The sequence below is a fragment of the Pelobates fuscus genome, chromosome 3 (genome assembly GCF_036172605.1).
Source record: "Pelobates fuscus isolate aPelFus1 chromosome 3, aPelFus1.pri, whole genome shotgun sequence".
In the NCBI taxonomy this organism is placed as follows: domain Eukaryota; kingdom Metazoa; phylum Chordata; class Amphibia; order Anura; family Pelobatidae; genus Pelobates; species Pelobates fuscus.
Window position 1 is genome coordinate 402,364,915 of NC_086319.1, and position 26,573 is coordinate 402,391,487.

The 26,573-nt window shown below is 41.2% G+C and overlaps 1 protein-coding gene across 1 annotated transcript in view; it reads left to right on the forward strand.

The window, feature by feature from the left end:
- Nucleotides 1–561: 561 nt before the first annotated feature.
- Nucleotides 562–26,573, forward strand: part of DNAH2 (dynein axonemal heavy chain 2) — a 136,044-nt gene continuing 110,032 nt past the window's right edge. The window contains exons 1-11 of the mRNA XM_063449723.1: nucleotides 562–612; nucleotides 4,941–5,111; nucleotides 13,701–13,929; nucleotides 14,156–14,266; nucleotides 15,749–15,987; nucleotides 16,274–16,465; nucleotides 17,918–18,075; nucleotides 20,925–21,012; nucleotides 22,763–22,968; nucleotides 23,277–23,406; nucleotides 24,432–24,614. Coding sequence (XP_063305793.1) covers nucleotides 565–612; nucleotides 4,941–5,111; nucleotides 13,701–13,929; nucleotides 14,156–14,266; nucleotides 15,749–15,987; nucleotides 16,274–16,465; nucleotides 17,918–18,075; nucleotides 20,925–21,012; nucleotides 22,763–22,968; nucleotides 23,277–23,406; nucleotides 24,432–24,614 — 1,755 coding nt within the window. The 5' untranslated portion in view covers nucleotides 562–564. The remainder of the gene's footprint in view (nucleotides 613–4,940; nucleotides 5,112–13,700; nucleotides 13,930–14,155; nucleotides 14,267–15,748; nucleotides 15,988–16,273; nucleotides 16,466–17,917; nucleotides 18,076–20,924; nucleotides 21,013–22,762; nucleotides 22,969–23,276; nucleotides 23,407–24,431; nucleotides 24,615–26,573) is intronic.

Below are 26,573 nucleotides of genomic sequence, written 5' to 3' on the forward strand. Positions count from 1 at the left end.
AATGGGTTAAAGGGACAGTCCATGTAAAGTGACAATATAATGACAGTGACATGGTTAATGGGTTAAAGGGACAGTCCATGTAAAGTGACAATATAATGACAGTGACATGTTTAATGGGTTAAAGGGACAGTCCATGTAAAGTGACAATATAATGACAGTAACATGGTTAATGGGTTAAAGGGACAGTCCATGTAAAGTGACAATATAATGACAGTAACATGGTTAATGGGTTAAAGGGACAGTTCATGTAAAGTGACAATATAATGACACTGACATGGTTAATGGGTTAAAGGGACAGTTCATGTAAAGTGACAATATAATGACAGTAACATGGTTAATGGGTTAAAGGGACAGTCCATGTAAAGTGACAATATAATGACACTGACATGGTTAATGGGTTAAAGGGACAGTTCATGTAAAGTGACAATATAATGACAGTAACATGGTTAATGGGTTAAAGGGACAGTCCATGTAAAGTGGCAATATAATGACAGTGACATGGTTAATGGGTTAAAGGGACAGCGTGCTTACACTTTTTTTTTTTTTTTGTCTTTAGGAGATGGGATGGAAATGGATAATGCATCATCCCCTATTGAGGAACACTTAGATTTGGTAAGAATGGCTTAACCAAGTGTTGAGTAAAATGGAATTATATATCATCCTAATCTGGTATTGTAAAACACAAAATGAGTTTATAGATGATCAGTATCTAGGGATAGATTCTCAATATTAGTAGATACTGAAGCAGAGTATCTACATCAATATATAGATACCCTGTATTAGTATATAGATACCATGTATCAGTATATAGATACCCCGTATTAGTATATAGATACCCTGTATGAGTATATAGATACCCTGTATCAGTATATAGATGCCCCGTATCAGTATATAGATGCCCCGTATCAGTATATAGATGCCCCGTATCAGTATATAGATGCCCCGTATCAGTATATAGATGCCCCGTATCAGTATATAGATGCCCCGTATCAGTATATAGATATTCGGTATTAATATATAATTGTGCGACTCTCAGCACACCCTCTCTCCGTCCTGGAAATGTCTTGCTCCGATGGTTTGTGCTGATCCAGACCTTGTTCTGGGCTGTGAAGTGAGAGCCTGGGTAATTGTGTGGAGCATCTGTCTGCGTGTTTACATGTTTACACAGCAGATGTTATCGAGATAAAATCAGTACGTTGCAAATGTTCTCGCAGGGACACAAAAGAGCCTACTCTGCAAACTGTTAGGAAGAATATTAAAACACAAAGGGTACATGAATTCCTGCAATGTCTCGAATTAAATCTCTCAATGACTGCTCCTGTTCTTTATAGTTATTCCTGAGTGCCTATTATTTCCTAATATAATCCTCCACTTTGAATCCTCACATATTGACATTCTATAACATTTCCTATGGGTTTAAATTCATTTTCATTTAATCCATCTATTGCTCACATATAACCCTTCCTAAAACGACATCTATCTAGCTATATAATACTCCCTATACAACTTCTCTTACTCCATATGACATTTACTAAAGCTCTTTCTTTTACTCCATATAACCTCTCTATAACTCCTCTTATTACTCCATATAACCTCTCTATAACTCCTCTTATTACTCCATATAACCTCTCTATAACTCCTCCTATTACTCCATATAACCTCTCTATAACTCCTCCTATTACTCCATATAACCTCTCTATAACTCCTCCTATTACTCCATATAACCCTCCCTATAACTCCTCCTATTACTACATATAACCCTCTCTATAACCCCTCCTATTACTCCATATAACCCCTTCTATAACTCCTCCTATTACTCCATATAACCCTCTCTATAACTACTCCTATTACTCCATATAACCCTCTCTATAACCCTTCCTATTACTCCATATAACCCCTTCTATAACTCCTCCTATTACTCCATATAACCCTCTCTATAACTCCTCCTATTACTCCATATAACCCTCCCTATAACCCCTCCTATTACTCCATATAACCCCTTCTATAACTCCTCCTATTACTCCATATAACCCCTTCTATAACTCCTCCTATTACTCCATATAACCCTCCCTATAACTCCTCCTATTACTCCATATAACCCTCTCTATAAGTCCTCCTATTACTCCATATAACCTCCCTATAACTCCTCCTATTACTCCATATAACCTCCCTATAACTCCTCCTATTACTCCATATAACCCTCTCTATAAGTCCTCCTATTACTCCATATAACCTCCCTATAACTCCTCCTATTACTCCATATAACCTCCCTATAACTCCTCCTATTACTCCATATAACCTCCCTATAACTCCTCCTATTACTCCATATAACCTCTCTATAACTCCTCTTATTACTCCATATAACCTCTCTATAACTCCTCCTATTACTCCATATAACCCTCTCTATAACTCCTCCTATTACTCCATATAACCCTCCCTATAACCCCTCCTATTACTCCATATAACCTTTTCTATAACTCCTCCTATTACTCCATATAACCCTCCCTATAACTCCTCCTATTACTCCATATAACCCTCTCTATAAGTCCTCCTATTACTCCATATAACCTCCCTATAACTCCTCCTATTACTCCATATAACCTCCCTATAACTCCTCCTATTACTCCATATAACCCTCTCTATAAGTCCTCCTATTACTCCATATAACCTCCCTATAACTCCTCCTATTACTCCATATAACCTCCCTATAACTCCTCCTATTACTCCATATAACCTCCCTATAACTCCTCCTATTACTCCATATAACCTCTCTATAACTCCTCTTATTACTCCATATAACCTCCCTATAACTCCTCCTATTACTCCATATAACCTCCCTATAACTCCTCCTATTACTCCATATAACCTCCCTATAACTCCTCTTATTACTCCATATAACCTCTCTATAACTCCTCCTATTACTCCATATAACCCTCCCTATAACTCCTCCTATTACTCCATATAACCTCTCTATAACTCCTCTTATTACTCCATATAACCTCTCTATAACTCCTCCTATTACTCTATATAACCCATTCTATAACTCCTCATATTACTCCATATAACCTTCCCTATAACTCCTCCTATTACTCCATATAACCCTCTCTATAACTCCTCCTATTACTCCATATAACCCTCCCTATAACTCCTCCTATTACTCCATATAACCTCCCTATAACTCCTCCTATTACTCCATATAACCTCCCTATAACTCCTCCTATTACTCCATATAACCTCTCTATAACTCCTCCTATTACTCCATATAACCCATTCTATAACTCCTCATATTACTCCATATAACCTTCCCTATAACTCCTCCTATTACTCCATATAACCTCCCTATAACTCCTCCTATTACTCCATATAACCCTCTCTATAACTCCTCCTATTACTCCATATAACCCTCCCTATAACTCCTCCTATTACTCCATATAACCTCCCTATAACTCCTCCTATTACTCCATATAACCCTCTCTATAACTCCTCCTATTACTCCATATAACCCTCCCTATAACTCCTCCTATTACTCCATATAACCTCCCTATAACTCCTCCTATTACTCCATATAACCTCCCTATAACTCCTCCTATTACTCCATATAACCTCTCTATAACTCCTCCTATTACTCCATATAACCCATTCTATAACTCCTCATATTACTCCATATAACCTTCCCTATAACTCCTCCTATTACTCCATATAACCTCCCTATAACTCCTCCTATTACTCCATATAACCCTCTCTATAACTCCTCCTATTACTCCATATAACCCTCCCTATAACTCCTCCTATTACTCCATATAACCTCCCTATAACTCCTCCTATTACTCCATATAACCCTCTCTATAACTCCTCCTATTACTCCATATAACCCTCCCTATAACTCCTCCTATTACTCCATATAACCTCCCTATAACTCCTCCTATTACTCCATATAACCCTCTCTATAACTCCTCCTATTACTCCATATAACCCTCCCTATAACTCCTCCTATTACTCCATATAACCTCCCTATAACTCCTCCTATTACTCCATATAACCTCCCTATAACTCCTCCTATTACTCCATATAACCTCTCTATAACTCCTCTTATTACTCCATATAACCCCTTCTATAACTCCTCCTATTACTCCATATAACCTCTCTATAACTCCTCTTATTACTCCATATAACCTCCCTATAACTCCTCCTATTACTCCATATAACCTCTCTATAACTCCTCCTATTACTCCATATAACCTCCCTATAACTCCTCCTATTACTCCATATAACCTCCCTATAACTCCTCCTATTACTCCATATAACCCTCTCTATAACTCCTCCTATTACTCCATATAACCCTCCCTATAACTCCTCCTATTACTCCATATAACCTCTCTATAACTCCTCCTATTACTCCATATAACCCTCTCTATAACTCCTCCTATTACTCCATATAACCCTCTCTATAACTCCTCCTATTACTCCATATAACCTCTCTATAACTCCTCTTATTACTCCATATAACCTCTCTATAACTCCTCCTATTACTCCATATAACCCTCCCTATAACTCCTCCTATTACTCCATATAACCCTCCCTATAACTCCTCCTATTACTCCATATAACCTCTCTATTACTCCATATAACCTCCCTATAACTCCTCCTATTACTCCATATAACCTCTCTATAACTCCTCTTATTACTCCATATAACCTCTCTATAACTCCTCCTATTACTCCATATAACCCTCCCTATAACTCCTCCTATTATTTCATATAACCCCTTCTATAACGCCTCATATTACTCTATTTAACTCCTTTATATCCCCTTCTATTACACCATATAACCTTTTTATAATGCCTCTTATTACTCAAGAAAATCCACTTTTAAATTTCCTCTGTATTTAATGCGTTATTTATTTGTGTTTAATTTTATTTAATGTTGTATTTTGTTTTCAGAAGCCAAATTTAAAGCAAAGGCTGGTTCTGAGCCACTTGAGAACAGAGTTATGGTCAGCGGAGCTGGATGCTGCCCTTGATCGATTTGCCTCAGATGTTACACAGCAGACACTCGCTGTGTACCTGGATCCTCACTTGGGCCTCCATGTAGAGCCAAACATGCCAGCACAGGTAGGGGGCACATAAAGAATACAATGAGGCAGTGTACAAGGATTCGTGTTAAAGAGAGGTCCTTGTAGCGGATTGCATTAAGGTTGTCCTCAAAATTCATGTGTTTTAAAATGCTTTCTTGGATTGCTTATTCTATGTATTCACATTGTATGCTCGGTATTCACATTGTATTGTTCGGTAAAATCACTCCGTTTATTATACAAGGGAAACTTCAGAACAATCAGACCACCCCCAGGGATAAGTGTGCCTCTCATTACCGTTCGCAACAATGTTGCAAACCCATAACTGGCAATCCGTACTTTGTTCTATGGGTGGCCACCATTCGGGATACGAACACGTGGCAGCGGCCATCTTAACTCCCGAACAGCAGTGTTTGGTCGTCGAGTGTCTGGAACACAAATCGGACACTCGACTAAGCAAACACTGCTGAGACCTCCAAACTTCCATATCTTCGTGCTGAAACAACCGAACGAGCCGCAGTTCAGTAGAAAGACTCATACGAACATGGGGATTCACATGAAGGCCAGCAACAGCTATTTCATTCTGTATTTTTATCAGTTTATACCCACAAACAGAGACTGACCGCAAGGCCAAAACCTATGGAACTATTTCCGGCTACTATTACCTGTGCGGTCGGTAAAAACTTTACTCCTCTATAACTCCCGAACCCCTGGTCCGATCTGGGTGATTTTTGAGTATGTTACTCACCCAGATCAGGGATATCAGGGAATACCCCTATTTAGGGGTGAACCCTCTGTATTTGGGGTACATGGATAATGTACATGGATTAGGTGGATTATGTGTCATGCTGAGGGGAGGAGATGTGTGGGAGGTAACATGTATTTTATTGGTTACTGTAATAATTACTGTGGGTGTCTCCCTTGCATGGGAGAATTGCTTAAAAGCAGGGATGTGAAATTAAACTTCAGTTCAGTTCTGTTCCTGATGCTGTGTGTCGTCCAGTCATTGGGAAACATATGGGATACTTTTGGATTACTTTACTAACCGTGGATATTATTCTCTTGGGTTTTATTACTTGTTCCTGAGCCTTACTTGTTTTACCAGCGGAGATAGTCCGTGAGATACCAGCACTCCGCTACAGTCCTGGACTGTCAGTGAGGTTGGAGATATCATTGTACAAGGCCACGCTAAGGGTCCGAGCATGTCCAGCCGTTTGTCTTGGACTGCCTTCAAGTCTCTTTTGTCAGGATCGGGACAGGGATCCAACACGCAGCGTACAAACAGTAGCCAGATACGTATACCGGACCTTAGAATGGCCGGGCTAACGTAAGTAGTACTGTAGAGAATAGTCAAAGACAAGCCGAGGTCGAGGGTAACAGAAGACAGGTGAGCGAGAGACAAGCCGAATCAAGAGTAGGATAAACGAGCCGGGTCAAAACCAAAAAGAATAAGCAGAATACAAGCACTGAGTGACTAGAACAAGCTAGAACCACGACAGGGCAATGAGCTAAAGAAAGATGCTCCATTAAATACCCTGTTCAGGAAAGTAACCACGCCTCCGAGGCGTCCTGATTGGTCCTGCAGCAATTGACTGACAGGTCGTTCCGGGTAGCGTCCTGCCGTCGACTTCCGGTCGTGATGCTGTAAAAGGCAGTCACTCCCTCGCGGCCGGCTTAACATGACCGGATAGACCGCGAGGAAGGAAGCCATCAGACCGTCTGGATGGAGGAACGGCTAAGTCTCTACCTCTGGTGGTGATGGACGACCTGCATGTTGCTTGTAGGCAAGCCCTGACGTCTCGGTCCAAAGGTTTCCTGATTCAGAAATGGATAAACTTGGGCAGGTGGGTTGGCAGTCTCCATTTTGAGGACCATGGGTGTTGAGTGGTCCTGGGATGGAACAACAGACAACCCTATGTGTCCAGAAATGATCCATGTGCTTGTGAGGAGGGATCCTGGGTATCTTGTGGATGGATAGGGTCCTCCACATATGACTCCCTGACCTACTTGGAGTCCGGGTGAGGCAGGTCTTGCCAGTTGTTGTCTCCTTCAGCCGCGGAGCCATCTGCTCGCCATTCATCTAGTATGTCCATAGAAGTTGGGGGGTAGAAGTCTTCCTCTTTAGAGGATAGCATGGGGGGGAGGGGAAGGTCTGGAGCTGCCGCTCTCTTGGAACGTTTGACCGGTGCCTTTCCTTTCGCTGATGACGACGGCCTTGGCACATCCTTCCTGTGGCGTTTTGTGAGTGGAGGGAAGTCCTTGGCGCACACCTCCGAACCCAGCGCATCCTCTTCCCTGGTAGGTGTTAGACTCACGGCCTCTCCACTCAAGCTGCAATGGAAGCATTTATCATGGACTGAAAGTCCTGTTTCTGGGGTGGTGTATCACTCGTGATTGAGCGTAAGATGTCCTGTGGGAGAGACGACATATGTAATAATAGTCATTGGCAAGGCCTGATGGGGTTACGCCTGGCCAGTATGATTGGGGCTCACTTTTGTGAGAGGTAGAGATAGCTAACCAATGGTACACTTAATAGTACATAGGTGTCACTAAAATTAGAGTGAAGGATGTACCCTGCATGGCCGGTCGTAATGAGTGGGTACATCCCTCACTCTAATAGGTCAGCGACCAAAACCCTGAAAGAAGGTGATGATAGCCTCCAATAAATAAGGGTCTAAGCACTTTAATTTCTTTACGTGTGTCAGGTGCCACTGTAATGAATAGTCCGTGATGGCAGAGGGATACTTAGGCAATGTTGGGGTAGCTTGGATGGGCTCACTTCAGTAATTATGTGTGTGTTGCTCTTGAGTGCTTATTTGATAGTAGTTAAGGAAGTGGTGGGGTACGATTGGGGTCAGCCACGTGTGCTTGTGGGTAATCTGCACCACCAGGCACTATGACAGTAACAGTATCACCATAACAACTGTAAGCCTGAGAGAATCCACCATAACAACTGTAAGCTTGAGAGTATTGTAATGCATGTACAGACTGCACCAAAGGAACTAATACTGACAGTTCCAAACTGTCTATGAATCACCTGTCTGCCTTGGAGTAGTGGGAATTCCCTGCAGGGTAGGGGCCAGTGTGGCACGGTAGGATTGTCACATTAGGATAGTTTGGTAGAGATCCTGTTGCAGGCTGTGATTTTGCCACTCTGCAATGAGAAAACCAAGATGACCACTGTGAATCCTGTGATCCGCGAGATCCATGATGGCCGCTGCACATGACCCAATGGGAAACCAACTCCTGCAGATTCGAGCGAGCGGTGCTGAACCGAGCAAAGTGATCTGATCCAATATCCAGTTCCGGCGCAAGCAGAGGGATACACAGCAAGAAGTGTGAGGAGACAGGCCCCAACCAGTGGAAAGAGTAGGCCGAAGGAAAACCCAAAGGGAATAACCTAGAAAATAGTTAAGAATCAGTGAGCAGGAACTGTATAGAGATATAAGAAGCACACAGAAAGATCAAAAGTGAACAGAAATAGCTTGGGTCACACAAAATATTAATACATCATGTAAAGAACAGAGTAGTATGGCCAGTGCACAGCAGGAGCAGCAAAGAAAGAGGAGGATTTTAAAGTGTTAGAATCTTATATATGTTTGAATACTTTGTTTTGATTGGTTGATTGATTCTATGATTGACCTTTACTGCTGGAGGTTTTAGTAAAGAAAGTTCCTGCAAAGTATGAAGTTTTCCTGACATGTGGTAAAACTAAATGCAAGCATATGTTCAAGATATAATTACAGGTATACATTACACATTACATTAACGTAATACATCCAATTTCTTCTTATGATATATATTTCTTCATTCTTGTTGGTTGCTCTTCGTGTTAATATACATCTATATTATAATTCTTGTGTTTGTCAGTTACAAACATCAATACGCATCAGACTTAAATTTTCTTCAGGTTTATTCTTACAGTTACTGATACCATAGGCGTGCGCAGCCTATTGCATTAGGGTGTGCACCCTAAAGCACAAACACACGCCGCATGTATATGTATTTATATATATATATATATATATATACATATATATATATATATATACACACACACATATATACATACACTGCTGTGTGTGTGCTGTTAGTGTGCTGTGTGAGGGTGGTGTGTGTAAGGGTGCTGCTGTGTGTGTGTATGTGTGAGGGTGCTGGTAGTGTGCTATGTGGGTGAGGGTGTTTGTGTGTGTGTGTGTGTGAGGGTGCTGTTTGTGTGTGAGGGTGTTTGTGTGTGTGTGTTAGGGTCCTGTTAGTGTGCTGTGTGAGGGTGCTGTGTGTGTCAGGGTGCTGTTTGTGTGATGTGTGTTTGATGGTGCTGTGTGTGTGAGGGTGCTGTTTGTGTGATGTGTGTGGGTGTCATGTATTTCTGAGGGTGCTGTTTGTGTATGTGTGTTTGCGAGGGTGTTGTTAGTGTGCTGTGTGTGAGGGTGTTGTGTGTTTGTAAAGGTGCTGTGTGTGTTTGTGAGGGTGCGGTTAGTGTACTGTGTGTGTGAGGGTGCTGTATGTGTACTGTATTTGTGTGGGTGCTGTTTGGGTGCTGTGTGTGTGAGGGTGCTGTGTGTGTGCTGTTTGTGTGAGAGTGCTGTATGTCTGTAGGTGCTTTTTGTGTGTGGGTGCTGTATGTGTGTGTGTGTGCTGTATGTTTGGACAGATTGTGGAGGTGGGGGCAGATTAGTAAATATCCCCCCTCCCTTCTTACCTTATGTAGGGAGGGGGGATCCTTGCTGCCATGTGCCATCCCTGGTGGTCCAGTGGAGAGTGAACTCTAGCCTGCGGGGCTAGAGTTAACTCTCGTGAGATCTGAGCGTTGCCGCGGCAACGCTCAGATCTCGCCAGAGGAACCTGGCGGAGCTGCTGTCTAGAGCTCCCCGGGTCCTCTCCTGCCTCCCTTCATGCTGCTGTGGGCCGGTGAGGTAGATCTTTGATCTCCCCGCCGGCCCATGGAGGCTTAGAGCAGAGCCGACACTCAGCGCCGGTTCTGCGTGAGCCGACAGGGGAGAATAAAGTCCTGGGGAATAAAGTGTGGGAACCAAGATTCCCACCCCCCCAAAAAAATAATATACACTCCAGTGTGTGTATATATATATATATATATATATATATATATATATATATACACACACACTGACACGCATACTCAAACACACACACATACACTCATACATTCATAGACACACACATTCACAGACACACTCATACATTCACAGACACACATATTCACATACACTGACACACATACACATTCACAGACACACATTCACAGATACACATACACACATACACTCACACACACACATTCACAGACACACACACATTCACAGACACACACATATTCACATACACACACACATTCACACACACATTCACACACACATTCACAGACACACACACACATTCACACGCACATTCACATACACACACACAGACACACACACATACACAGTCAAAGACACACACACACACACAAGCAGACACACACACACACAGACACACACACACAAACACAGTCACAGACACACACACACAGTCACATTCACACACACACAAATTATTATTTTTTTAATAAAAAAAATGTCCACCCAGCCTCCCTACCTGGAGTGCTGGCGTGGACTTGTCCCTGGGGTCCAGTGGGTCGGTCGGCTCTCTCAATATCAGCCGCGGCGAGGGAGCTGTGTGCTTTCTGCTCCCTCTCGCCGCGCGGGCTGTCTGCTGTAGCTGGGAGCCGGAATATGACGTCATATTCCGGCTCCCAGCATCAGCAAGCAGCGCGCGGCGAGAGGGAGCAGAGAGCTCACAGCTCCCTCGCCGCGGCTGATATTGAGAGAGCCGACCGGGGGGGGGGGGGGGGTCCATAACCTCTTGCCCCCCCCCCCCCCTCCCATCCATGACAGGGGGGACATGGGGGGAGGAAGGGGGACGCTGAGTGCCTGCAGGAACGGCGTTCCTGCACAAAAAAAGTGCAGGAACTCCATTCCTGCAGGACTCAATCCAGAGGCGTGCCGCGGGGATTAGGGTGGGCCCAGGCACACCCGGCACACCCCGTGCGCACGCCTATGACTGATACATAATAAAACAACAAAGGGTGTTCCAAAACTAATAATGGATACTCAACACCAGATGGTAATTGCTGGACTCCTGAAGGGAGAGTTAAACTCTACATAGTTAGAGAACAGACAGACAACAAGCCACTATTCTATATAGCTGTAACCATAATGCCGGCAGACATTTTAAATATAACTCCATTCGTATTAGGACAAGACCACAATCCCCAAAGAAAGCTTTGTGACTTATTGAAATCATCTGTTACTTATGTCAATCCAGACATCCATACCTAATCAATAGGAACATAGAATATGCAATTTACTACAGTTAGATGATTATTCACATTTATTTATTTATATTTATTTATGAAATATTTTACCAGGAAGGATACATTGAGATTTCTCTCATTTTCAAGTATGTCCTGGGTCCACAAAACATTGCATTGTTACAATAGGATACAATATTACAAAAAAATACAACATACAAACAATATATATAATTTTAACACATAACAGGTATTAAATATATTGAACCATGACAGGTGCATTCTGTATTGAGGTATATTGCCATAGATCTTTTAAAATATTTTAGATTAAATGAAGATTTGACTTTGTCCCTGAGGTTATTCCATAATTGCGGTCCTCTGTAGGAAAATGAGGATCGATCCACGTTATTTTTGTATTGCGGTATGCTAAATATCCTGCTGGTACTGGATCGGAGGTTATAGGAGGTGGGAACAGCTGGGGAGAGCATTCTGCTCAGGTAGGGTCGGAGCTTCCCAAAAAAGATCTTATGCACAAGGCTGGAAAGATTAAAGGGACACTCCAGGCACCCAGACCACTTCTGCTCATTGGAGTGGTCTGGGTGCCAACTCCCACTACCCTTAACCCTGCAAGTGTAATTATTGCAGTTTTTCATAAACTGCAATATTTACATTGCAGGGTTAACTCCACCTCTAGTGGCTGTCTAGAGGTCACTAGAGGTCACTTCCTGGGTTCTAGCACAGGTTTCCTGTGCTAGAGCGTCGCTGGACGTCCTCACGCTGTGTGAGGACCTCCAGCGTCGCTCAAAACCCCATAGGAAAGCATTGAAATGATTTTTCAATGCTTTCCTATGGGGAGACGTAATGCGCATGCGCGGCATTTCCGCGCATGCGCATTAGGTCTCCTCGGCCGGTGAGCGAGATTAGTCTCGCCCACCGGCCGACGTAATCACTAGGAGGAGCGTCGCGGAGGCGGAGACAGCGGCGAGGGACATCACCGCTGTCCCAGGTAAGTGACTGAAGGGGTTTTCACCCCTTCAGTAACCGGGGATTGGTGGGTGGGAGGGAGAGGAACCCTCCAGTGCCAGAAAAACGGATCGTTTTTCTGGCACTGGAGTTTCCCTTTAACCCCTTAAGGACACATGACATGTGTGACATGTCATGATTCCCTTTTATTCCAGAAGTTTGGTCCTTAAGGGGTTAAGAGTGCGTTGGGGTTTTTCAGCGGTTGCCAGTTTAGCTCTTTTAACATGTTCACATGGTTGCAATCTTGTTGAAATAAAATGAAACAAAAAAAGATAGATAAGGTGAATATTTGTAATCCTACATTACTGTAGTTAATGAATTCCTGGTAAGTGAAAAATTATCATTAACCATGTGAGAGGGGCAGCTATAGGTGTATAACATAGAGCTTCATCACAGCTCCTTGGAGTGTTAGAAGTTCCAAGAAGCATTGCAGTGATACTTCTACACTATGTTTTCTCTTTTTTATTTTTTTATTTTAGCTAAGGTGGTAACCATGTGAATGATGACAAAAAGTCATATGTATTACCGGCTTTACAAAAATATCATCTTCATATAATGAACGTATGGCAATATTTAATCAGTTGTCCAATTTCACCAGTTTTTTTAAATAATTCTGAGAGAGGAGGAAACTGGCATACTTCCTCAAATAGTTGCTAATGTTTCTCTTACCAGAGTTATAGTTGGGATGATTGGTTCTTCAAAACCTTGCATTACAACTTGTGGTGGCTATTTAAATTTGTGAGGACATACAGTCTCTAAGAGACTCTGAGAACATATCAATTATGTAGTTTTATTCTCAGCAGTTTTAATTTTATATGTTATATTTATACATTTTTATTTATAGTTTTATGTTTGTGTAGACATTTTCTATTGAATAGATTGTCCTTTAAACGTGTCACTGTGATTAGCTGTGTTCAATGTGATTTTCCAGTTTGATATCCTTTAAAAGGGAGCAATCACTACCCAGGATTTCTAATATTACTTTTATTTATCCCTGTATTTAACAAATATATTTATTTTTGAGGTGTGAATAATGAAACTAAACGTGGAATTTCACACCTCTTTATCGTGCAACTGGGCACCTCCATCTTAGCTCCCCTCCAATCACGGTTATAAGTTTAGTCCTTTGCACACGGCAATCAGCATAGACAGTGCTGGAATTAATATGCTAGATTTTTGTACATGTTAGTAAATGTGTATTTCCTAATCTTATCCCACCCTCTGTTTTTAAGGTGAGCATAGAGCATTTTTGCTCATTCCTAGATACACTCTGATTTTCCTGAATTTCTCCTCCAGAATGTTGAACAGTTGATGTACTTTATCCGTAAAGAGCGTGCACCTCTTACCCCTGAGAACCTGGAAGAGACGCTACAGTTTGGCTCCATGAGAGGCTCCTACATCGTGGCCCTTCTCAGGTTAATGAACGGGATATACGCTCCTTACATTTTCAGCAACACTAGCTGGCCAGAGAGTATCCGCAACAACTTCTCAGCTCATGTCCACCGCTTCCTGGCCACGCTCACAGGTCCGGCGTCCACTGCTACCTCAGTACTATGTCTGTTTTGTTCCTTTCCTTTTCCTTCCCATTTTTCAGACTAGTTTTCTAATGTCCCTCTTCTTCGACACCTTGGCCAAACAGCCCTTCTTATATAAGCATCTTCAAACTTTTCCTTTCTTGATTTATTGTTAAAGCAGACTCTGTCCCCGCTATCGTTCTCATGCAGCATTGCTCTGTCCTTTTCTTTCCACAGACACAAGGTACAAGCTCCAGGGACACACTGTGCTCTACATTCCCATTGAGGCCATGAATCTGGTCCCTGACGCAGCTATTAAAGACAAGGAACTGGTGCAGAGACTTGAGAGTAAGTAGAGAATCTTCCAGTCTGAGAAGGCCATGGCACCTGGTGTCTAATATCATGCAAGATGTAGCGGAATTAACATTTGCAAGCTACTTTTTATCCCATATATTGGCTGTCCGTATCTTCCCCCTGTTATTTTGTGTATTTTGCCCCGGTTATTTTGTGTGGTTCTTCTTTGGCCGATCGTGAGACTTCAATTTGTCTCCCGAACAAGGACCAACCATGTATCCATTAGAAGGTTGACACCAACCACTTAAGTGCGAAACCGCAAGGGAAACAATTAATGAGTGCTTCTCCTGGGTGGCTCCCGAACTAGAGCAGCGGTACTTGGTCGTCGAGTGCCTGAAACTATTTTCAGGTTGGCACTTGCGCAAACACAGGTAAACTGTCGACTGTTGCCCGTTCCTGTTCTCGACCACCTACACGAACGGTGTTCGGGGGATATGAAGTACCGAACAGGGGGAGCATCCTTATCGTGAACGTAAGAGATTCCCTTGTATGGTTTTCGCACAGGAACCTCATGTACAGAGACCGGCCAGGCCACCTATTCTTCTGGAACTATTTTGGGCTACCACCTCGTGTCTGACCGGTCAAATCTTCCACACTATGCCTGAGTGATTCTTGGATATGTTCGTCACTCAGATCGGGGCTATCAGGGAATGTACTTTTTGTGGGGTTCCTAAATATGGTTGGGGGACTTTTGGGGTATGGGATATTTTTGGGATTTTGTGTACCTGAGAGAGAATTAAATTGGAGGAGTTTACTCAGGCAATTATCTCTCAGTCACAAGGGATCCTGGCATTTTCTGTATGTGGAACCCCTTGCATGGGAGATCGCATAAAAGCTGTGTATGTGTAAATAAAATTCAGTTATACCCCCAGAGTTGAGTGTCGTCCAGTTGTTGGGGATGTGGTGGGAGATTCTTGGATTACTTTGCTGTGTCTGACTGTTCCATTGCATTTTTAATTGTTCCTGAGTATATCTTGTAGTAACCAATGGAGGAAAGTCCCTGCTAGGGCTCTGATACACAATGTCTTCCTATACATTGTATTGTACTAGAATTCGATTGTTTTCTAAGGAAGATCTTAACTCGCAGTCAGTAAAGAAATTCCTCTATTATGTAAAGATTCTGATCATTAACTCAGTAAGGAAAGGGATTTCAGCGTATTGTAATGCGCCCATTAATGGTTATTCGGTTAAGGGATTCTTTTATATTGTGATGTTGTTATTGGCTATCAAGCAGACAGAAGATTTGTTTGTATCATAAAGTGCCATAGTGTCTGGAAAAGTGTCAGATTGGCAAACTAATCTCCATAAGGCAAACGATTCCCATATATAGTACAAGTACTGAAATATGCTATAAAATATTTATAAAGTTACAAGAACATGCAATTCAATTCTCAATAATGGTATATTTGTTTCTCATGCTAGGATTACTCGGTTGCTCTATTAAAATGCATCAATAAAGGTAATTTTTTCCCCCAGCTGCCATGGTCCACTGGACACGTCAGATTAAGGAGGTTCTGAGCGAGCAGGATGCTGTCGAGATTGGCGAGAGCTCGGGTCCTCTGGAAGAAATCGATTTCTGGAGAGATAGGTGCACAGACCTCTCAGGGATCAGTCAACAGCTGGATAAGCCAGGAGTCAAACACATCGAGAAAATCCTTGAGTTGGCCAAGTCCTCTTACATAGGCCCTTTCCAGAAACTGTCAAAGCAAATTCAAGTGAGTCAACTTGGAGGGAAAGTGGATTGTGAGGGAGAGTGCAGTTATGTTTTTTGTAGATGTTGTGAGCTAGAGGAAAAGTAGATGTCCATAAAATAGTCTCCCTGTCAGGAAGTCCAACTCTCATTATGCTTTGCTAGCTCTGTTTGTGTTGTAGTTCTACAATAGGTGGAATAGTTGTCTATTGTCATCCATGGTGTAGATCGTTCACTGATTAGAATCTTCTACACAATATCTGAAGCACCATTTTCATTCCTCTAAAACACAATCCTCTATGATCTCCCAGGATGGATCTCTCCAAGCTCAGTCTAATCTAAGGTTCCTGTCTTTACTGAAAGCACCTTTTGAAGAGTTAACTTCACTTAGTTTGAAAGACATTCCGGGAAAATTCCCACATCTCCTGAACTTAATCCGGATCATATGGGTCAACTCTCCGTATTACAACACTCAGGAACGACTCACCTCACTTTTCCGTAAGGTAAGACTAAAACCAGGGCCACTACCATTGTTGATCCCCTATTTCTTTCATTTTCCATCAACGTCTCATGACTGTCTCCATATTATAAATGTCTGATAGGGATTAACAAACCTGAACTAAACCAGAATATTTGTCTTTTTATTGAATGGATTTTTCATTATTCATTTATTTGTAAAATATTGAAGGATAACTTAGATTTCTCCGGTTTTAAAGTATCTTCTGGAGAGCGTAAACAAATATATGGCAACTCATACAGTAGAGGACATATACAGAATGAATATTATCTACATTGCTACGGATACCATTGAGGACATATATAGATATAGATACATTGTATAAGTATAAAGTAACGAGTACAGTTGCATTTTGTTTGAAGATTGCTAGATGCAGAATTTCAGGGATTTCAGATTGGTGGCAATTTTGATATTATTTGGCAGGCTGTTCCATTTATATCCGATGTCATTTATGAGTTGGGGAAGGGAAAATAAAGGAGCAGGAAGTGGAGCGGGGAACATAGGGGGGTGTAGGCAGCAGGAGCAGACAGACTGCTCAGGCGGAGTGGAGGTTTTATAGGAAAGCATATATGAACCAGACGAGAAATGTGAAGAGCACATCTGGATTTGAGAGCTTGTTTTGTTATTTCAACATATCACATTGATGAGCACTGTAGTTACACTGGAGAACACAGAGTTATACACATTATACATTGTGTTGTGTTTGTGCACAGATATATATCCTACACCCACATAGTCTATGATTAGCATTGACATTTACTACAGAATCCTTTTTCTTATGGGAAAATCCAACAGGCTGTTTTTCTGCTCATAGCACCAGGCTTGGGCTAAGGTTTGCAGGATCATTTTTTAATATGTACCGTAAGCTGAATGGGAGATTAGGAAGCGATTGTGGTCAGATAGATATTGCTTAGTGACCTATAGGCAGCATTAGTGTTTAAAATACAAAACATTTATTGGTCTGAGGGGGTGGACAAATTACGGGCACTTATAATCTGATTGAGTGCTAACACACTTTGTAGTGCAGCATTAGTGTTTATGCCTTACTGGACCTTTGCTCTTGCATAGCAATCCATGGGTCTTCCTCTCCTTCTCTCCCTTTACCCCTCCACCCTTTTCTTCCTTTCTTCTTTAATTCTATTCTTTTATCTCTTATTTATTTTAATCACGAGCCTGAGGCTCCCTTGGTTGCCAGCAGTGTATTGTGCCAATTAATCTCATAATGGAGAATGTTTGCCCATGCCGCTCTCACCCAGAAATGGTTCTATGCTCTATCTTTCCCCCTTTCTGGTGTTTTCTTTATTGTGCTACAGTTCCTATTGTAAAAATTAAATAAAGAGTAAATTACAGAAAAAAACTGTATTGTCCACAAAGATTGGGCAGATATTCATTTTCCATTAACTTTTGTTAAGTTGACATTTTTGGTATCTTGTTCCAGGCGAGTAATGAGCTAATCCACTTGTGCAGTCGTCAGATCTCTCTTGACCGTATCTTTGATGGGTACGTGACATCAAGTAGACAAATTCTGAAGGATTGTATCCTGTGCTGCATGTCGTGGAAAGAGCAGTACCTGAAGACATCCCAGGTGCACAACAGGTACGAGAATACAGGGAGTGCAGAATTATTAGGCAAGTTGTATTTTTGAGGATTAATTTTATTATTGAACAACAACCATGTTCTCAATGAACCCAAAAAACTCATTAATATCAAAGCTGAATATTTTTGGAAGTAGTTTTTAGTTTGTTTTTAGTTATAGCTATTTTAGGGGGATATCTGTGTGTGCAGGTGACTATTACTGTGCATAATTATTAGGCAACTTAACAAAAAACAAATATATACCCATTTCAATTATTTATTTTTACCAGTGAAACCAATATAACATCTCAACATTCACAAATATACATTTCTGACATTCAAAAACATAACAAAAACAAATCAGTGACCAATATAGCCACCTTTCTTTGCAAGGACACTCAAAAGCCTGCCATCCATGGATTCTGTCAGTGTTTTGATCTGTACACCATCAACATTGCGTGCAGCAGCAACCACAGCCTCCCAGGCACTGTTCAGAGAGGTGTACTGTTTTCCCTCCTTGTAAATCTCACATTTGATGATGGACCACAGGTTCTCAATGGGGTTCAGATCAGGTGAACAAGGAGGCCATGTCATTAGATTTTCTTATTTTATACCCTTTCTTGCCAGTCACGCTGTGTAGTACTTGGACACGTGTGATGGAGCATTGTCCTGCATGAAAATCATGTTTTTCTTGAAGGATGCAGACTTCTTCCTGTACCACTGCTTGAAGAAGGTGTCTTCCAGAAACTGGCAGTAGGACTGGGAGTTGAGCTTGACTCCATCCTCAACCGAAAAGGCCCCACAAGCTCATCTTTGATGATACCAGCCCAAACCAGTACTCCACCTCCACCTTGCTGGCGTCTGAGTCGGACTGGAGCTCTCTGCCCTTTACAAATCCATCCATATGGCCCATCAAGACTCACTCTCATTTCATCAAACCATAAAAATCAGTCTTGAGATATTTCTTGGCCCAGTCTTGACGTTTCAGCTTGTGTGTCTTGTTCAGTGGTGGTCGTCTTTCAGCCTTTCTTACCTTGGCCATGTCTCTGAGTATTGCACACCTTGTGCTTTTGGGCACTCCAGTGATGTTGCAGCTCTGAAATATGGCCAAACTGGTGGCAAGTGGCATCTTGGCAGCTGCACGCTTGACTTTTCTCAGTTCATGGGCAGTTATTTTGCGCCTTGGTTTCTCCACATGCTTCTTGCGACCCTGTTGACTATTTTGAATGAAACGCTTGATTGTTCGATGATCACGCTTCAGAAGCTTTGCAATTTTAAGAGTGCTGCATCCCTCTGCAAGATATCTCACTATTTTTGACTTTTCTGAGCCTGTCAAGTCCTTCTTTTGACCCATTTTGCCAAAGGAAAGGAAGTTGCCTAATAATTATGCACACCTGATATAGGGTGTTGATGTCATTAGACCACACCCCTTCTCATTACAGAGATGCACATCACCTAATATGCTTATTTGGTAGTAGGCTTTCAAGCCTATACAGCTTGGAGTAAGACAACATGCATAAAGAGGATGATGTGGTCAAAATACTCATTTGCCTAATAATTCTGCACTCCCTGTATAAGAGAATGACTGACGGCTGATCATTTTCTGCACTGTACAGGCAAATCATGGGTAAAAGAGTTAGGCGTTATAGTCCACAGCAAGTCCCCCTATATTTCACCCCTTTATACATTCTTGTACCCTAGAAATCTAATTATGTCGCATGAGAATTTAATTTCAAAATAAGGGCCAACGTAGCTGAACCAACGTTTTTTGTTTTTTTTAATTCACCTTTAACTCTCACTATAGTGAATAAAAGAATTGTACAAGATAGAATAAAGCTCATTCCAATGGGGAGGTATTGTCGTAATAGTACAGCTGGGTAGTGTCTTCCATTTTAAAGTCAATAAATGAAATGACTGGAGAATTAGAATAGGAGATTTGAAATAAGCTCATGTGGGCGCTTATAGCCTTGAAGTGAGGCTCTAGCCAGAAAAGCTTTTTACGTGAAGCAGCAGACACTAGCATCTTCTAAACCACTGTCAGATACACAGGTGTGTAGAATTAATATCACACAGACATAAATAAATACACAAATAAAGCAACAGATGGCGGGCACTCCTAATGGGTTTGGAGGGTGAATGCTAAGAAAACAATAGATTTATCTTAGAACCAGGAGATTATTCATTACATCTGGGAATTCTGAAAAACTGACAATGGGATTTTACACCAGAGTTGGAGACTGTTTCTACCTTGGCTGTTATGGTTTACATTTTCCAGAAGAAAATATAGTTTAGTGAATAAATTAACACGAAGAAAAATAAATAAAAATAATTACAAATTGTATTCAATAAGGCACTGATTCACTAAAGTACGAGTTCCGAGTGATTTTTATATTTTAGGACAGGATAGCTGAATTGGAGCGGTTCTTTAATTCCCCAATTCAGCTATTTTTTGCCAATTCAACTGTTTTGGCCTTAAATTTAAAATTAATTTTATTAGGACAAATGGAAGCCGTTTACGCAGAGACGATTACATAACAATTTAATTGTGGAAAATTGTCAGAGAATTTGCAAATTCTAGGTTGAAATAGTTCAAAAAGTTGGAAAAAGTTGAAAAAAGAAAAATCCATCTCTAAGTCTTTGCTCTTTTTTTCTAGAATAACATTTTTTTTTTACTAATTGTTTGCTGAGCTTGTGAAGTACTAATGTCTGTGTTTTTTTTTTTTGGTTTTTTTTTTTCTTGATTGCATTTCGTTTTGCTGATGGGTTTGTTGAGAGGTCTAGAAATCAATGAGATGTTATGATAATGGTCCAGATCTGAAAAGAGGAGCTGATTCATTTACTGAAAGATTGAAAGATGTTTAATGTTTTAGGTTTTCCAAGATAGGATGGGTTCTGGACCAGACTAGTATTTTTGCCCAAGTGGATGCCTTTATACAACGTTGCAAGGATCTCCTTGAGGTAAGTGAGATGTACATTGCATATAAAGCTCAGAATATATATTTATATATATATATATATATATATATATATATATATACATTTACACACTAGGTCAATCCGTGTACTGTAAATATGAACTTGGCCAATCCATGTACTGTGTGTGTATGTGTATATATCTCTCTCTCTCTCTCTCTCTCTCTCTATATATATATATATATACACTAGACCAATCTGTGTACTGTGTGTATATATACATATACACTAGGCCAATCCGTGTACTGTATATATACTAGGCCAATCCATTTGATGTGTATATGTCGGCCTGACTGCTGTTGTGTAGTCGGTGTGCACTGTACACGATGTATGTTCACTCTGTGTGCTATGTGTATACTGTAGGCCAGTCTGTGTGCTGTGTACATGTCTGTGTCATTACCTCTGTGCTGCAGTCAGAATGGGATGTAATAATTATTGAAATTAGGCTTTGTGTGTCATCTGGTCTTATAAAAATCCTTTTCATATCTGCAGCGAGGGCTGTTAGTGTCCATCCTCGCGTGTTGCCATGGGGATGGAGCACGAAATGGACGCAGCTCTCTGCTGTTCCCATGGTGTGCCAGAGAGAAAGGCAAAGGTAACGCCTTCTCATTCAAACTGGCACAGGGATAGGGCTATTATTGTGGTATCTGTCTTTAAATGACTTGTTGTGTATGTGGCTGTATATGTCTCTATGCATAGCTGTGTACATTGCTGAATCTGCCTCTGTATAGATAGCTGTGTATATTGCTGAATCTGCCTCTGTATAGATAGCTGTGTATATTGCTGCCTCTATATAGATAGCTGTGTATATTGTTGATTCTTCCTCTGTATAGATAGCTGTGTATATGGCTGTATATATATCCATATGTATAAGTGCGTATATGGCTGTATATGTGACTATATCCTTTGCTCACATTGTCTGTCTAACTCTTGCCGTTGAGTCGCTTGCTGTTAATAAATAGTCATTGCTGCTGCCCAGTAGTGATGGGAGTGAGCGCAGGACTTATCTTTTTGTATTTGTATCCACTTTTTGTATCACACAGCTTTGTTACAATGCTTCCGCCCACCCCACGTGTTCCCTATTAAGGGTTAATAAGTATATAGGGGTGTATATAAAAAATACCCCTTTCTGTCTCATTAGAGATATCTTTGCCAGAAGATCAAGGAAGCAAGGTGAATGGTTAGAGTTAGGACCCGTCTAGGGGGATCTGCCTTGACGTTGGCAGGTGGGCTTACCCTCTCATGGCCATTGGAGGTAACTAAAAACCTCCATTTGTTTAAATATACATAGGGATTAAGGAGAAAGTGCAGGTAACTTGTTTTTCTTTGGTTTTTACTATATATTGGAGCTGATGTATACTGTAGTCATTGCTGCCGCCCAGTAGTAATGGGAGTGAGCGCAGGACTTATCTTTTTGCATTTGTGCTTGCTGTTAATACACAAGGTCTCAGAATGCTGTTCATAGTGCACTCCTTCAGTACATATTATACAGAATTATAAGAGTTTATCCTCATTATGAAATGAGAAGGTTCCCCAGACACCAGGCATGTTGGTGTGTGCAGTTGTGTTCTCCTATTATTTATGATTAAGGACCGGTAAACATAGTGCTGAGAGCAGCCATTTTGCTTGTCACGTTTCATGGCTTTATGTTCAGGAGCAGACGTCCTCTGACATCTTACTGACATTCTGGAGGATGTTGGTACCCTTAGAACTAACCTCTTGCCATCTCTTCCAGGTTTGCTTGTGCCAGCAGCAGTTTGGTCGCTGGGAAGATGGAACTCAGACCCCACTTCCATGTTTCGCTGGACACAGTGGTCCTCTGATCACCCGCAAATTGCTGGAGATCGAAGAGACCTTTCATAAGAACCTTCATATCCTAAAATATGTCAAGAAAACTATCCTGGATGTCAAAAACACATTATGGCACGATGATTATAACAGGTAAGTCAGGAAAGCCCACTAAGACAAACCAGTATGGCTTAATCCTGACTCAGGACTGGACAAAAGTCTCATTATAGGAAAATCATCTCATGGAGGACCAAATAAGAATTATTAGAAGAGGCCAGACCCCAAAAACAGGGGTAATCTAAAAAGGGCACATGAGGAAAGGATAGATGGACACTTCAGTGAGGCTAGGATGGTCATATAGGGCACATTACAAAAGTCTAAACATGATACAATAACCGTCCACAAGGTCATGGTGTATGGGGAAGGGCCAATATCATTACTCTGTCTCCCCATTCTTTCAGGTTCAGAGCCGGTGTGAAAGATTTAGAAGTGATGATGCAGAATCTGATCAATACGGCGTTTGAGACGGTGCGCGGGGTGGAAGAGGGTGTGGAGCTGCTGGACATTTTCCACCATCTGTCAGCCCGCGAGGTATGTAGTAAATCTAGAATATAAAAGTAAGTAGGTTAATGAAGGAAGCAGGTTAACGAGGGCGTATGCAGGAAGACCTGGTGAGGTATACAGAAGGAAATAAAAAAGATTGGAGGAATAACGACAAAACCATAGTCTGTTAAGCAAAGTGTTGTAAGAGAAGGTCTTCCATCACAACTCCTTCTCTGCCAGGTAAGTGGGGTCCAGTAAATATCAACAAAACTGAGCACAGTTAGATTGAGAAGGAAACCACAGCTGGATGATAAATGAAACATCTGTGTGTATGGGCTATGGGGTGTAGGTGAAATCTTTTAAATAGTAACTATCCACTTTTGAGAAAGGCTACTCGTCGAAACGTGTCAAGTGACCAGTGAACTTTCCTTGTTTTTAAATTTTTTATGGTTATTCAATAAATTGTGTTTTTACCACCCTGATCCTGCATCTTGGATTTTTATGGTGGATTATTGATAACACAGCCTGGAGATACAAGGATCCACTGTACCGGTTATATCCTGTTACATACCTTTCCAGACTACTATTTATATATCATTTTATCAGCTAGGTACATCCGGAAATGCTAGAGGCTGCTTCTGGCTATGATATCCATTACAACGCCTATTTTGCAGAGCAGTGGAGCATTTTACCTGTTGCGTCTGAGTTTCCTTTTTGAATAGAATTATTTGCCAGCTTTAGTGTATGCATCCACCCAAAAAATTTAAGTCATAGTGTCTGAAACTTGGACCTCTGTATGAGATAGTCAAGGGGACGAACTGATCAGATGGTAAGAGTTGTGGAACCGGATCCAGACTGTGTGGGGATTGCAGTAAAAGTCAGAATAAACCTGGTTCTGATAGTAGTGGGATAGGTGAGGTCTGTCAGCAATAGGTGATCACAACCTGGATGTTTATTGCTATTGATTATTCAAGGTGTCTGTCTGGGTAATCTAACATTGTATCTTGCTGTATTATCCACTATTACTGTGTCTGCCTAGCTCTGTGTTTCTGATAGATTCTCCTCTTTTCTAGGCCATAAAAAGAACGTTTGATAAGAAGACGGTGCAAGTCTACGAGATTTTCAAACAGGAATTGGATCTGGTGAATAAAGAGTTGGGGAAGAAGGTTCCTCCAGTGCCTCGTAACATGTGCCGCTACGCTGGACAGGCACACTGGGCGCGCTCCCTGAGGCAACGAATAGACCGAGCTATGGAGGTAGGAAGCATGCAGAGTTCTATGGGTTTCATCGAAAACTAGACCCTAATTTCTGCATGTGGATTCTACTAATACATTTTATCTATTAGTACAGGTGTGGGTGATTGTTTAAACCCACCTCAATTACCAGCTTTTTGACTGGTAGGAAGATAGATTTACACTCACAGGTAATTCTTGGACATGATCTACATTTTAGAAGTGTGTTTATACAGATCAAACAACACACCTCTTATCAGGGAGATGAGATATCAAGCTCCCAGATCGGAGTGCACCCCGTAAAGACAGAACCGTGACCACAAACTAATCTGTCTCTTTAAAAGATGGCAACAACAAACAGCTGTACAATTCAGTATTTTTGTATGTTTGTTGTACACAGGTATTATACCATTCCTAGGACTAGCTAATTTGTCTTCAGTTCTTCCATGACTATTGGATCATTGCTTTCTAATTACTATGAATTCATTACTTTCAAGCCTGAAATTTAAGGCCTAAATAGTAAAAAAAAAAAATCTCCAAGTCAGCTATTCACATTAGTAAATAGCCCTGCTAGATTCTCTCTCTCTGTCTTGCTTTCTGTTTTTGTGTTTGTCTATGTGTCTCTCTGATTGTCTCTCTCTCCTTCTGTGTCTCTGTGCCTCTCTCCATTGTACTCTATAAAAGTGTGTGAAACCAATGCACATACAATTGGTTATTTCTTGGAAATAAGAGTATTTTCAAAGTGGACTTGAACGTCATTAAAAAACCTTGACAATACCTTGTCTGTTTTAAGGTGGAAATAGACAGCAGGATCTTGCTAAAGCTGCTCTGTCACTGGAAAACAATCTGATGCAGTTGTCCCTGTATCTCTATATCAAATACCTCAAAGGGACACAATGGGCAACTGCAGTCTCTGCTCAATTCTCTGCTATTAATGATTTAAATCACTGTGTTTATACAGCCCTAGACAAGCCTCCCTGCATGTCGCCTACCAGCTGTCCTAAACACTTCCTGAAAAGTAACCTAGACATTTTAGCTTCTCTTATTGCATAGTGTGTTTCATCTAGTATTTTTTTTTTATCTCCTGCTCTTTTAAAAGCCTTCTAGAGCCAGCAGAAACCTCCTGTGTATGATTAAAGTTACATTTATAGAGCAGGAGATAAAAACTTCTTAAGCAAGTTAACATCTGATTGAATATGAAACCATTGTTATCATGCAGGCTGTGTCAGTCACATGCAGGGTGAGGTGTGGCTAGGGCTGCATAAACAGAAACTAAAGGGATTTAACTCCTAACTGGCAGTGAATTGGCAGTGAAACTGCAGGGGCAAGATCTATACACCAAAACTGCTATACAGTATTAAGCTAAAGTTGTTTTGATGCCTACAGTATCCCTGTAATTACAGGTGGCAGGTACTACATCTCCCAGCATTCCTTTGTGCAAGAAGAGGAGAGGGTGCATGAACTGTCTGCTAGTTAGCGCTGTCATTAAATACATATCTGTTGTTACAAATTGATTGAAAGAGCCATTTGGTGCTGCTAGTAAGGCTCCAGTGTTTTTTGGGGAAAAAATATGTTTTGATGTTACTGTATGGGTGCAACCAGTTTATTAAGAATAAATAAGGCAAGTAAATCAACAGAGTAATTTACCAAAGTGATCATTGTCAGGAATTCAAAGTGAACTCAAAATAGCTGAATTATAACAATTATCCAAGTCAGCTATGCTTCCAATTCTGCTATTGTGATAACAAACAATTCACTCTATTAAATAATCCCGTCAGTGAGATAGCATTCAGGTTAGGGATCGGGGATGTAGTAAGACATTTAGATTAGGTTTACGGTTACTAATTTTGGCATGGATTTTGGGGGCCATTACAACCATCATTTGTCTTTAGGGTTCGTGGTTTGTGTGTGGAATGAGTGTTGGCAATAAGCATTGGAAATAGAGATCCCGATTTGTGGTTATAGTAAAGGACAATTGTGCTG